Consider the following 14,638-nt stretch of genomic DNA (forward strand, 5'->3'; position numbering starts at 1 on the left):
CATGGTGGGATTTGAGCCCAGGTCTGCCTGGCGTTGATATCAGTGCTTTGTTCATTAAGGCATGCGGCTTCATTCCAAAAAAAAAAAAAAGTTAAAAATAGTCTTGTAAATTGTAAAATACTGTACTTAAAATTTTTTCCTTTAGTTAAGATTAAGTTGTTATGTTAAGAAGAAAAAAAGGTCTAAACGATGTGTTGATTTATCAGTCAGTTTTTTCACCACAAAGATACCTATGCAGATAGTGGGCAGAGATGGCAGAAAGCCTCATCAGCCTTATTTTTGACTGCACATTTTGGTTGGAGAGGAAGTTGTACCAGTTGCCCTACACCTAGGGCTAGTGGAAACAAGCACTGTCTAAGGGTTGCAAATCTTTTCTGGTTTTAAACGTCACTAATTAAGATTCTTTAAATTCTGTTGTAAACTCTTTTTCTGTATTCTCTTATTTTTCTTTCTGTGAGTCTTCATCCTTTTCCTTTCCATTGTCTAATTAGAAGTCTCCTTTCTTTTCATACTTTTTCCTTATAAGGAAGAGTGTATTTTTTTTTAATTATTGTCAGTTTTATTTAAAGTAGTTTAGAATATGAAAAATGAGAGATGAATTCAGTCTCCAAGAGAGTAGTAATTAGTCCTGGCAGAAGAGAGAGGAAATAGCAAGGCAATGGACGTAAAAATACTTCTTTTTTAGGCTGGAAGATTCCATTGAGTTGGCAGTTAACAGTATTTGCTCAGAGAAGAACCACTGCCTGAGGGATTCATAATGATTTTTGTAGGGAGAGGGGTCTAGGCCTAGGAGTGCTGGTCGCGGCTAAGACTGCTTGAGCAACCGATGCTTGAAAATGCCTATACACGGTTAGCACCTTCACAGATTGGCAGCACAGAGCTAAGTGGAGGAGGCCAGAACTGTGGAGAAGGTTTGAGGCATTTGTGGGTGAAGATAACATGAAAAAGGAAAAGAAAATGTATAGGCATAGTTACAGAATTTATCAGTTTAGTAGCGGATAATTAAGTCATTCTCAAGAATGTTTTCCTCATTTTCTACCCCTGCGGCTCTCAGATTTTTTTGGAGGGTGACTCACAGTACAAAATACATTTTTACATCATAGTCAGTATACATATACTTGTATACATAAGCGTTGTTTCAGGAAACAATACTTAACCATTACTTCACGTAGTGCCCACTTATATTTCTCTCTTCTTTTTTTTTTAATTAATTAATTATTATTATTTTTGGCTGCATTGGGTCTTCGTTGCTGTGCGTGGGCTTTCTTGAGTTGCAGTGAGCGGGGGCTACTCTTCATTGCAGTGCAGTGGCTTCTCTTGTTGCGGAGCATGGGCTCTAGGCGCGCGGGCTTCAGTAGTTGTGGCTTGTGTGCTCTAGAACGCAGGCTCAGTAGTTGTGGCACATGGGCTTAGTTGCTCCGCGGCATGTGGGATCTTCCCAGACCAGGGCTCGAACCCATGTCTCCTGCATTGGCAGGCGGATTCTCAACCACTGCACCACCAGGGAAGTCCCTTCAGTTTGGGTTTGCCTGATGTTTTCTCATGATTAAATTCAGGTTATGCTTCTTTGGCAAGAATTGCCACTAAAGTGATGCTGTGTTCTTCTAATTGCTTCTTACCATTTTGCCCACGATTAGGTTTGGTCACTTTTTCTGCCAGTCTTCTCCAATATAAAGTTACTCTTTTTCCCTTTGTAATTAATTTTTTGTGGACATAATTTTTTTCTTCCAGTTTTATTGAGATATAATTGGCATACAGCACTATATATGTTTAAGGCATACAGCATAATGATTTGACTTGCAGTCTTCATGAAATGAACATCCATCAGCTCATATAGATAGAAAATTTAATAAATAGAAAAGAATTTTTTTTTTCTTGTGATGAGAACTCTTAGGATTTACTCTCTTAACAACTCTCAGGGGCTTCTCTGGTGGTGCCGTGGTTAAGAATCCGCCTGCCAATGCAGGGGACACGGGTTCGAGCCCTGGTCTGGGAAGATCCCACATGCCGCAGAGCAACTAAGCCTGTGAGCCACGACTACTGAGCCCACCTGCCGCAACTACTGAAGCCCATGCACTCTAGGGGCCCGCGTGCCGCAACTACTGAGCCTGCATGCTGCAACTACGGAAGCCCATGCTCTTAGAGGCTGTGCTCCGCAACAAGAGAGGCCCCTGCTTGCAGCAACTAGAGAAAGCCCACGTGCAGCAAGGAAGACCCAACGCAGCCAAAAAAAAAAAAAGAAAACAACCCTCATAAATAAATACAGCAGTGTTAATGTACGTTCCATCCGTAGTACTTATTTATCTTATAACTGGAAGTTTGTACCTTTTGACTGCTTTCATCCAGTTCTTTTTTCCCGCATACCTTGCCTCTGGTACCACAAATCTGATCTCTTTTTGTGGGGACATACTTTGAAACTATGAAAATATCTTGTTCCTCATCAAAATTTCTGTTTATTTGTCTGTTTCATTATGGACTCATGGATTTTATTTTATTTTTTAAACTTTATTAAGGTATAATTTATATACCATAAAATTCAGTCATTATAAGTATATAAATTCAGTAATTTTTAGTAAATTTGCAGAGTTGCACAACCATCACTGCATCCTAGTTTTAGAACATTTCTGTCATTCCCCCAAATTCCTTCATTCCCCTTTGTAGTTAATCCCCCTTCCCACCCTTAGCCCTAGGCAACCACTGTCTGCTTTCTTTATAAATTTATCTTTTGGATATTTCATATAAATGGAATCATACACTCTGTTGTCTTTTGAGTCTGCCTTCTTATAATGTTTTTGAGGTTCATCCATATTATAGCATGTATTAGTCATTTCTTTTTGTTACTGAATAATAGTCGATTGTATAGATATATCCCATTTTGTGTATTCACCATTTGATGGAAGTGGGGTTATTTTCAGTTTTTAGCTATTATGAATATTACTGCTATGATGAATATTCCTGTGCAAGTCTTTGTGGGGATATATGTTTACAGTTCTCTTGAGTTAGACTTGAAGGAGAGTAATTGCTGGGTTATATGGTAAGTTTATGTTTACTTTTTAAGAAACTGCCACTGTTTTCCAAAGTGGCTGTACCATTTAACATTACCACCAGCAATTATGAGGTTCACATTTCTCCACATCCTTGCCAGCACTTGGCATTGTCTATCTTTCTGATTATGGCCATTCTAGTGGCTGTGAAGTGGTTTTAATTTGCATTTTTCTAATGACTCATGGTGTTGAGCATCTTTTCATGTGCTTATTGCCATTTGTATATCTTCTCTGGTGAAATTCTATTCAGATCTTTTGCTTATTTTAAAATTGGATGGTTTTCCTTTTTACTGAGTTGTATATACGTGTTGTTCAGGTATTCTGGATACAAGTTTTTTCTTTTTTTAATCAGGTAATGAGATTTATAGATTTTTTTTCCCCCTAGGCTGTGGCTTTTTTCTTTTTCTTAATGGTGTCTTTACAAGAGCAAAAATTTTTAATTTTGACAAAGTCCAGTGTATCAATTTTTTTCCTTTTATGGGTTGTGGTTTTGGTATTGTATCTAAGAACTCTGCTTATCCCAAGATCACAATGATTTTCTCCTTTGTTTTCTTCTAGAAATTTCAGTTTTAGCTTTTTTTTGGCCATGCCGAGCGGCTTGCAGGATCTTAGTTCCCCGACCAGGGATTGAACCCAGGCCCTCGACAGCAGAAGTGCAGAGTCCTAACCACTGGACCACCAGGGAATTCCCCAGTTTTAGCTTTTATATCTGAGTACGTAAGCCATTTTGAGTTAATTTCTGTGTACCGTGTGAGTAAAGGGTCTACTTTTTTTTTTTTTGCCTGTGGCTGGTCAGTTGTCCCTGCACTGTATGTTGAAAAGACTCTCCATTCACTGTTGACTTGCCTTGGTGTGTTTATTAAAATCAGTTGATCTTAAATGTAAGGGTTTATTTCTGGATTCTCAGTTCTGTTCGATTGATCCATTGATCTCTATGTCTGTACTGCCAATACCCCACTGTCTTGATTAGTTTAGCTTTTTAATAAATTTTGAATAGTGTAGGTCCTGCAACTTGTTATTTTTCAAAATTGTTTTGGCTATTCTAGGTCCTTTGTATTTCCTTATAAGTTTTAGGAACAGAGTATCAGTTTCTACAAAAAAAAAACCCTGCTGGGATAAAGTATTTTTAAAGGAACAATATGTTAGTATGTTTTATAATATTTCAAGCATGTCCTGTATACGTGATTCTTCTTTGTCATTTGGACTTTATTATTGTGAAATCTAGGACAAATCTGGTCTTTATTCTTTTATAGTGGTCTTGTTTTTTATTTTTCTGCCTTAGTCTTCTTAGGATTTTTTTTTAACATCTTTATTGGAGTATAATTGCTTTACAATGTTGTGTTAGTTTCTGCTGTATAACAGAGTAAATCAGCTGTACGTATACGTATATCCCCATATCCCCTCCCTCTCGCGTCTCCCTCCCACCCTCCCTATCCCACCCCTCTAGGTGGTCACAAAGCACCAAGCTGATCTCCCTGTGCAATGCAGCTGCTTCCCACTAGCTTGCTATTTTACATTTGGTAGTGTATATATGTCCATGCCACTCTCTCACTTCGTCCCAGCTTACCCATCCCCCTCCCCACGTCCTCAAGTCCATTCTCTATGTCTGCGTCTTTATTCCTGTCCTGCCCCTAGGTTCTTAAGAACCTTTTTTTTTTTTTTTTTAGATTCCATATATATGTGTTAGCATATGGTATTTGTTTTTCTCTTTCTGACTTCACTCTGTATGACAGACTCTAGGTTCATCCACCTCACTACAAGTAACTCAGTTTCGTTTCTTTTTATGGCTGAGTAATATTCCGTTGTATATGTGTGCCACATCTTCTTTATCCATTCATCTGTTGATGGACACTTAGGTTGCTTCCATGTCCTGGCTATTGTAAATAGAGCTGCAATGAACATTCTGGTACATGACTCTTTTTGTATTATGGTTTTCTCAGGGTATATGCCCAGTACTAGGATTGCTGGGTCGTGTGGTAGTTCTATTTTTAGTTTTTTAAAGAAGCTCCATACTCTTCTCCATAGTGGCTGTATCAGTTTACATTCCCACCAACAGTGCAAGAGGGTTCCCTTTTCTCCACACCCTCTCCAGCATTTATTGTTTGTAGATTTTTTGATGATGGCCATTCTGACCAGTGTGAGGTGATACCTCATTGTAGTTTTGATTTTGCAGTTCTCCAGTGGTTAGTGATGTTGAGCATCCTTTCATGTGTTTGTTGGCAATCTGTATATCTTCTTTGGAGAAATATCTGTTTAGGTCTTCTGCCCATTTTTGGATTGGGTTGTTTGTTTTTTTGATATTGAGCTGCATGAGCTGCTTGTAAATTTTGGAGATTAATCCTTTGTCAGTTACTTCATTTGCAAATATTTTCTCCCATTCTGCGGATTGTTTCTTTGTCTTGTTTATGGTTTCCTTTGCTGTGCAAAAGCTTTTAAGCTTCATTAGGTCCCTTTTGTTTATTTTTGTTTTTATTTCCATTTCTCTAGGAGGTGGGTCAAAAAGGATCTTGCTGTGATTTATGGCAGAGTGTTCTGCCTATGTTTTCCTCTAAGAGTTTTATAGTGTCTGGCCTTATATTTAGGTCTTTAATCCATTTGGAGTTTATTTTTGTGTATGGTGTTAGGGAGTGTTCTTATTTCATTCTTTTACATGTAGCTGTCCAGTTTTCCCAGCACCACTTACTGAAGAGGCTATCTTTTCTCCGTTGTATATTCTTGCCTCCTTTATGAAAAATAAGGTGACCATATGTGCGTGGGTTTATTTCTGGGCTTTCTATCTTGTTCCATTGATCTATATTTCTGTTTTTCTGCCAGTACTATACTGTCTTGATTACTGTAGCTTTGTAGTATAGTCTGAAGTCCGGGAGCCTGATTCCTCCAGCTCCGTTTTTCTTTCTCAAGATTGCTTTGGCTATTTGGCATCTTTTGTGTTTCCATACAAATTGTGAAATTTTTTTATTCTAGTTCTGTGAGAAATGCCATTGGTAGTTTGATAGGGATTGCAATGAATCTGTAGATTGCTTTGGGTAGTATAGTCATTTTCACAGTGTTGATTCTTCCAATCCAAGAACATGGTATATCTCTCCATCTGTTTGTATCATCTTTAATTTCTTTCATCAGTGTCTTATCGTTTTCTGCATACAGGTCTTTTGTTTCCTTAGGTAGTTTTATTCCTAGGTATTTTATTCTTTTTGTTGCAATGATAAATGGGAGTGTTTCCTTAATTTCTCTTTCAGATTTTTCATCATTAGTGTATAGGAATGCAAGAGATTTCTGTGCATTAATTTTGTATCCTGCTACTTTACCAAATTCATTGATTAGCTCTAGTAGTTTTCTGGTAGCATCTTTAGGATTCTCTATGTATAGTATCATGTCATCTGCAAACAGTGACAGCTTTACTTCTTCTTTTCCAACTTGGGTTCCTTTTATTTCTTTTTCTTCTCTGATTGCTGTGGCTAAAACTTCCAAAACTATGTTGAATAATAGTGGTGAGAGTGGGCAGCCTTGCCTTGTTCCTGATCTTAGTGGAAATGGTTTCAGTTTCTCACCATTGAGAATGATGTTTGCTGTGGGTTTGTCATATGGCCTTTATTTTGTTGAGGGAGGTTCCCTCTCTGCCTACTTTCTGGAGGATTTTTATCATAAGTGGGTATTGAATTTTGTTGAAAGCTTTTTCTGCATCTATTGAAATGATCTAGGATTTTTTTCTTTATGCTGAAGATATTTAATTTTCTAAATCATTATACATGGGCCACATGCCTTTCTCAGTTTGGAGCTGTAGAAAAAAATTTTTCAATCCAGAAAGGATTTTTGTTGGTTTCCTTTTTAGTTATACAGATTATTATCTCTGTTCTGTTTCTTCTGATTTCTTCTTCAAGAACTTCTATTATTTAAGCGTTGGTTCTTAGTTTTCCTTTTTTTAAAATCATCTTTCATCATTTTCACTTTTTTGGGGTCATTTTTTCATTACCATTCTGGGAGAGCTTACCATCTTACTGTTTTGATATTTTTGCCGTGTCAGTTTTACGGCCTAGAATTCTATTTTATTTTTTGCTATTTATTTTTCTTTCTTTGCATTCTTTCTCTTCTGAGTTAGCTCCATGCTCATCTCCATCTGCCTGTTTTTTGTTTCTTGGCCTGTTTTCTTTTAATTTTATCTTTTCCCCATAATTTGTAGTATAACAATGAATGTGATATATTTTCTTTTTTGTGTGATTTAAATAAGATTAACTAAATGAATGCTATATATATGCCAACTCTTTTCATCTACAGTCCTGAAAGTTGTTATATTAAGGTTGTCATTTGTCTTCATTTTGTCTTTAATCCTAAAGAACGCCACAGATGAACATTAGCTACTAGATGGTGAGAATTCCTCAGGCAAGCAGTGAACCACTGAACTCAGGCACCTTGTCTCAGTTATCTTCCCATTCCTAATAACTGTCATTGTATTGATAGATACTCAGTAAATATTCAGTTATTGAATTGATAGTTTCTTATTGTTCCTTTTATCATTGTTATCTGTTTTATGCTTGCTTGTACTGTTTCACTGTTTGCAACATTTTAAAAACTTAAAGTAGATTATATTCGTTTTTACTCACTGAATTGGAAATAAAGAATTTCATCAGCCTTTTAAGTATGTCCATCTTCTATATTTATTTGGTCTTAAGTTAGGTAGAAAGTAGCGATTCACATATCAAGCATCTGCATTTGGGATGTTATTCCTTTGAATATAAGTGTAGGATGTGAGTGTAGCGTCACTCTTTAGTGATGTTCTTTACTCTAATGAGAAGTCCACTTTTAATACATCTAAAATGTCATGTCTTACTAGCACACATTATAAATCAACTATACTTCAATTTAAAAAATAAATAAATAAAATATTATGGCTCTCTTTAAAACACACTCCTGGTCCCATCTTCCAGTCATCAAGTTTATCCATTTCTCAATATTTTGAATGTGTCCTTTTAACAATTATGGTATTAGTTGTGTTATTCTTGGCATTGTTTGTACTTTAGTATGGTAGGATAAGCAATTTTATATCATCTACCAAATCCTGCTGGTATTTTTGTATGCCAGTCTTTAGTTTTTATGATATTTGATTTTATTCTTTTATTTTTTCCTTCTGTGTAATTGGATGGCATAATGGGGTAAATTTATGACTCACATGCATTATATTTTTGGCTGGGAAATAGTTTGCTTTATCAGTTATGTGCTTCCAGAATTCAGAGAATTTTTCACTGGAGTACGTGATGGTAGTAAATCAGTGCTTGGCTGTGGGCCCAAATTTTTTATATGTATAATCTCAACCAGTGAGGGCTTCATAACCCTGATGTTGAGTGGTTTGTGCTTATGTAATTTTTTGAGCCTTTTAATTGAATGATTTCCTCCTATCTTATTTTCTCTTTTAGTACATAAACATAAAACTTTTAATAAAAGTGTCTTGTTTGACAGCAGAGTGGTTTTTGTTTTTGTTTTGTTTTGGGTTGGCTCTTACTTCTCTGTTCTTTATCTTCTTTTAGCATTTTTACCTCCTCCATTTTTCTTTAACATTTCGGGTGGTACTTCCTAAGTGTGTCATCTTTATTCATCACTGATTTAATTTTGTGTACTGTCACATAGCTTGTTTTGTCTTCATAGTACACAGGTTTAATTTTCTGTGTAAAGTATCATCATGGGTTTTACTGCATGCATCTTTTTCTTTAAACTTTTGGTGTATCCATCTTTTTACTTATATCTCTTCTTCACAGACTAACCCCAGTTATAATATAGTACAGAATTTTTAATTAAAACCCACTGAACTTTAAAAGTGAGCAAGGGAGAAAAAAACCAAAGCATAGCAGTTATCGCATGGTCTCACTGTGTCTTTCTTGTTTAAACTTGGAGTTACTTTGGATATATTCAAGACCCTTCTTCAGTGGCACACTTCCTACAGAAAGAGCCTATGAACCACCTGTGATGTCTTTGTCATTTTCTTCGGTGCTTTTATACAGACCTGGGGATGATCTAGCAGAAAAGAAAGAAGTCTCCTGTTCTTAAAACCTGCTGTCTCAGATAAACAAGGTCCTACTGTATATAGCACAGGAACTATATTCATTATTCTTTAATAAACCATAGTGGAAAAGAATATGAAAAAGAATATATATATAACTGAATCACTTTGCTGTACACCAGAAACTAAAACAAGTTTGTAAATCAACTATACTTCAATTAAAAAATGAATAAATAAATAAAAGCAATATTTTTTTAAAAAATAGGAAAACCTGCTGTCTCACAGTGGAGCCTGTTAATCACTGCCAAAAAGTTTAGGCAGGGACTTCCCTGGTGGCGCAGTGGTTAAGAATCCACCTGCCAATGCAGGGGACACGGGTTTGAGCCCTGGTCCAGGAAGCTCCCACATGCCACGGAGCAACTAAGCCTGTGCGCTGCAACTACTGAGCCTGCGCTCTAGAGTCTGCGAGCCACAACTACTGAGCCTATATGCCACAACTACTGAAGCCCACGCACCTAGAGCCCATGCTCCGCAACAAATAGAAGCCACCTCAGTGAGAAGCCTGGGCACTGCAACAAAGAGTAGCCCCTGCTTGCTGCAACTAGAGAAAGCCCGCATGCAGCAATGAAGACCCAATAGAGCCAAAAATAAATTAAAAAAAAAAGGTTTAGGCAAATTTATGGTTAAATATGTGATGACTCCTGCTTTTTTTTTTTTCTAACCTGCCTGCTAAAAATCTCACATTTTGCCATATATGTAGTATTTTACATTTGAGATAGAGATTTGACTTTGGTAAAATAAAAAGATTAGATATCAGGGACTTCCCTTGTGGTCCAGTGATAAAGAGTCTGCCTTCCAGTGCAGGGGACGCGGGGCAACTAAGGCTGTGTGCCACAGCTGCTGAGCTTGTGCACCTCAACTTAGCACGCATGCTGCAAACTACAGAGCCCATGCGCTCTGGAGCCCACACGACAATGAGAGAGAGAAAACCTGCTCGGCAAAACTAGGGAGAAGGCTGTGCATCGCAAGGAAGAGCCTGTGCACCGTAAGGAAGGGCCCGCACGCCACAATGAGCACCTCAACAAAAGATCCCACGTGCCTCAATGAAGACCCGACGCAGCCAAATAAATAAATAAATATTAAAAAAAGATTAGATATCAGTATTGAGCATCATTTGTCTTTGTATATAGTGTTTTTAGATTTTTTCATGTGTATTTCTATATAGGTTTATTCTTGGTTACTGTGTGAAATGTCTACATTTTATTTTAATTTTTTTCTCTTATAATCTTGCCTACATTTTAATAACTAATATGGCACTTCTTAAAATGGCTTCTGGAAAAGTTTAATGTGCTACAGTATGCTGATAAAAAGAGGCATGGGGGCTTCCCTGGTGGCGCAGTGGTTGAGAATCTGCCTGCCAATGCAGGGGACACGGGTTCGAGCCCTGGTCTGGGAGGATCCCACATGCCACGGAGCAACTAGGCCCGTGAGCCACAACTACTGAGCCTGCGCGTCTGGAGCCTGTGCTCCGCAACAAGAGAGGCCGCGATAGTGAGAGGCCCGTGCACCGCGATGAAGAGTGGCCCCCGCTTGCCGCAACTGGAGAAAGCCCTCGCACAGAAACGAAGACCCAACACACCCATAAATAATAAAATAAATAAATTTAAAAAAAGAGGCATGGCATTTGCTGATATCATTTAGCAACCCCTAGCAACTTAAGAGATATAAAAAAGTAGCCTGAAATATGTACTAATAATGGATTTTATTAAAATAGCTAGGGTATTTTCAATATAATTTTAAAGGTTTTTGTTGTTGTTCTTCCATTGTTTTTATTCAGATGACGGAAAATAATTTTTGGTTGAAGAAGATAGAAATTAGTGTTTCAGAAGCAGAAAAGCGAACTGGGAGGAATGCCATGAATATGCAAGAAACATATACTGCTTACCTCATTGAAACAAGGTGAGTGATGAGAATTAGGCCTAGGTTTAGATAGAAATAGCTTTGGTAGCTATTGATGCAAATTCTGTTGTATAATGGAATTGTTTACAGGTCATTGTCTTTTTAGGGATTTTTGCTGTTGTTTCACTTTTTAACAGGTTAACAGGTGTGTCTTTTACTCTGGTACTCTTAGTAGCTAAGTTCTAATGTACTTGTTTTGGAGGGAGAGGGAAGGTTATTGGAATACTTTTGGGATCTGGAATGTTACTTGACACATGCTTTCGTGGAGTTCTTGGTGTTAGATACAACGCTTTTGTGATTTTGGGAAAAGATAACCAGGTTCTCAGGGGTGTATGAAGTATGAAGTGGACTTAAGTAAGTGGAGATGGTTAACAAAGAAGTCTAGGAGGAGAGAATACAGTCTAAGTCAGTTTAGGAGAGTTGGGAGTTACAGAGAAATTAAAATCCCCCCTTTGCCCCTGCCAGCTGTGCAGCATGCGGGACCTTAGTTCCCTGACCAGGGATGGAACCCATGCCCCCTGCAGTGGAAGCATGGAGTCCTAACCACTGGACTCCCAGGGAATTCCCCATTTTTAATCTTTTTTTTTTTTTTTTTTGGCGAGAAATTAAAGTCAGTTAAAAATTGATTGAGACTGGAGCTTTAGACCTTGGGGTAAAATTGAAAAGATAAAATAAATCATGGTGTAATCGAAAAAAAAAAAAAAGGAAGAAGATAAAGTAGCTCATGGTGTAATCACAACTCACCAGAAAAGTCTTACCTCATAAGGAAAAAGTTAAAGGAATTAGATTGTTTTGTCTAGAGCAAAGCAAGGGAAGACTCAATTTATTTTGCCAATTATAAACAGTTTATGTAAAGACTATACTGACAAGGTCTTTTCTCTCTGTGGACTGAGCAGAAATACTTTCAATTAAAACAAGTAGAGGGGGGACTTCCCTGGTGGCGCAGTGGTTAAGAATCCACCTACCGGTGCAGGGGACGTGGGTTCAAGCCCTGGTCCGGGAAGATCCCACATGCCGTGGAGCGGCTGGGCCCATGTGCCACAACTACTGAGCCTGCGCTCTAGAGCCTGCGAGCCACAACTACTGAGCCTGCGTGCCACAACTACTGAAGCCCGCACGCCTGGAGCCCGTGCTCCACAGCAAAGACAAGCCACCACAATGAGAAGCCTGTGCACCTCAATGAAGAGTAGTCCCCGCTCGCCACAACTAAAGAAAGCCTGTGTGCAGCAATGAAGACCCAACGCAGCCAAAAAATAAATAAATAAATAAATCTATTTAAATCAATCAATCAATCGATCAATCAAACACGTAGAGGGACTTCCCTGGCAGTCCAGTGGTTAAGACTCCGTGCTTCTGGTGCAGGGGGCGTGGGTTCGAACCCTGCTCAGGGAACTAAGATCCTGCATGCTGTGTGGCATGGCAGAAAAAAAAAAATAAATAAATAAAACAAATAGATATGAGAGAACTTTCTGATAGCTTCTGAAATAAAATAATAGAACTGCCAGACCTAGTTGATAAAGTGTTACAACCATGTTTTAATGTGAATACATTAAAAAATTTTTTTAGTTATTTTCTTTGGCTTTACCACGCCATCACCAAACTAGCCTTAGGGCTGAACCCTGTGCCATTTTCAGGGTTTCCTCCAGGTCTGTGGTTCTACCCAAAATGAAAGTTAAAATTATGGTGAAGGTTATTTAGTCTACAAATAATTCTGAAAATCCTTTCTTTAAGTATAATCTTCCTTCTTACACACACACATACATACACATACAACAAGCAAAGAAAACAAAACAAGAAAAGAAAAAAAGGGCCTTCCCTGGTGGCGCAGTGGTTGGGAGTCTGCCTGCGGGTGCAGGGGACGCGGGTTCGAGCCCTGGTCTGGGAGGATCCCACATGCCGTGGAGCGACTGGGCCCGTGAGCCACAATTACTGAGCCTGCGCGTCTGGAGCCTATGCTCTGCAACAGGAGAGGCCGCAATAGTGAGAGGCCCGCCGCGATAGTGAGAGGCCTGCGCACCGCGATGAGGAGTGGCCCCCGCTCGCCGCAGCTAGAGAGGGCCCTCGCACAGAAACGAAAGACCCAACACAGCCAAAAATAAATAAATAAATAAATAAGAAAAAGAAACGAACACTCTCTCAGCCTTGTTTTAAAAAAAAAAAAAAGAAAAAAAAAGAATCTTCCAAAAAGAAGAGAAAATTTGTGTACGATAGGAATTTTGGGAAAAGAGCTAAGGTGGGTCTTTTAAAAAATAGGTTGTTTTGGGACATGCATATATACATGTATGTATCAGAGAGATTTTTTAAGGCAATTAAAAAAAATTATGGTCCCATGAGAGAGTTTTTTTTTTTTTTTAAGTTAAATTAGCCACTTTAAAAAATCATACTTTAGGGGACTGCCCTGGTGGTCTAGTGGCTAACACTCTGAGGTCCCAATGCAGGGGGCCCAGGTTTGATCCCTGGTCAGAGAACTAGATCCCACAGTCATGCTGCAACTAAGAGTTCGCATGCCACAACTAAAGATTCTGCATGCCGCAACTAAAGAGCCTGCATGCCGCAACTAAGACCCAGTGCAGCCTAAATAAATAAATAAATAAATAAATAAATAAATAAATCATACTTTAGAAATTCGTGGCTCTAGCTTTCTAAGTAAATTCTTAAATTTAAAACTGAAAGGGATAGTTTTATTTTATTCTGTTTTATTTATTTATTTGGTTGCCCTGGGTCTCTTAGTTGCGGCAGGCAGGCTCCTTAGTTGCAGCTCGTGGGCTCCTTAGTTGTGGCTTGCCGAAAAAGGACATTTTTAGTATGTGCCTATTTCTTCACCCAATTGAACAATGAAATTAGCTGTTGATTAGTTTTACTGCTGGAAGAGACTCTTGATTTGAATAATCTGGAATGATTTATAGTTTACTCTTGACTTTGAAATGAATAGAGTATTATAATTTGAAACTTGGAGTTAGAAGTGACCATACACGAGTAATATAGCTAGACTCTGGATAAATATTTAAGTGGATCATCAGTAAATGTGTGGTGCACAAAAGGATTATTGAGTTGACTTTCACAATTGTATTTCATTTATTTTAAAACAGTGATTCTCAAACTTTAAAATGTATAGGAATCACTTGGAAATTTTGTTAAGCTGCAGAGTTTTGGGTGGGGTCCAGGAATTGACACATTTTAAGCAAAATTCCAGGTGTTTTTGAAGCAGATGGACCATGGACCATAGTTTTATCAAGTATAAAGGCTTTACTTTTTTTTTTTTAATTTTCCTTTTTTAAAAATTAATTAATTAATTAATTAATTTTTGGCTGTGTTGGATCTTCGTTTCTGTGCGAGGGCTTTCTCTAGTTGCGGCGAGAGGGGGCCACTCTTCATTGCAGTGCGCGGGCCTCTCACTGTCGCGGCCTCTCTTGTTGCTGAGCACAGCCTCCAGACGCGCAGGCTCAGTAGTTGTGGCTCACAGGCCCAGTTGCTCCGCGGCATGTGGGATCTTCCCAGACCAGGGCTTGAACCCGTGTCCCCTGCATTGGCAGGCAGATTCTCAACCACTGCGCCACCAAGGAAACCCGGCTTTACATTTTAAGATAGTTAAATTTATCTGTCTTTTTTCTTTTATGATTTGTGTTTTCCCTCTCTTAAATTCTTG

The 14,638-nt window shown here is 38.3% G+C and overlaps 1 protein-coding gene and 1 non-coding gene across 2 annotated transcripts in view; one reads left to right on the top strand and one right to left on the bottom strand.

Annotated features, from left to right (window-relative positions):
* Positions 1-14,638, top strand: part of SNX4 (sorting nexin 4) — a 66,832-nt gene that overhangs the window by 2,950 nt on the left and 49,244 nt on the right. Inside the window, exon 2 of the mRNA XM_007182784.2 lies at positions 10,871-10,992. Within this exon, the coding sequence (XP_007182846.1) occupies positions 10,871-10,992 (122 nt within the window). The remainder of the gene's footprint in view (positions 1-10,870; positions 10,993-14,638) is intronic.
* Positions 3,657-3,729, bottom strand: TRNAR-UCU (transfer RNA arginine (anticodon UCU)). Its single transcript has one exon. It is a non-coding gene; the product is annotated as a tRNA-Arg (tRNA).

Source organism: Balaenoptera acutorostrata, chromosome 4 (assembly GCF_949987535.1).
Source record: "Balaenoptera acutorostrata chromosome 4, mBalAcu1.1, whole genome shotgun sequence".
Lineage (NCBI taxonomy): Eukaryota > Metazoa > Chordata > Mammalia > Artiodactyla > Balaenopteridae > Balaenoptera > Balaenoptera acutorostrata.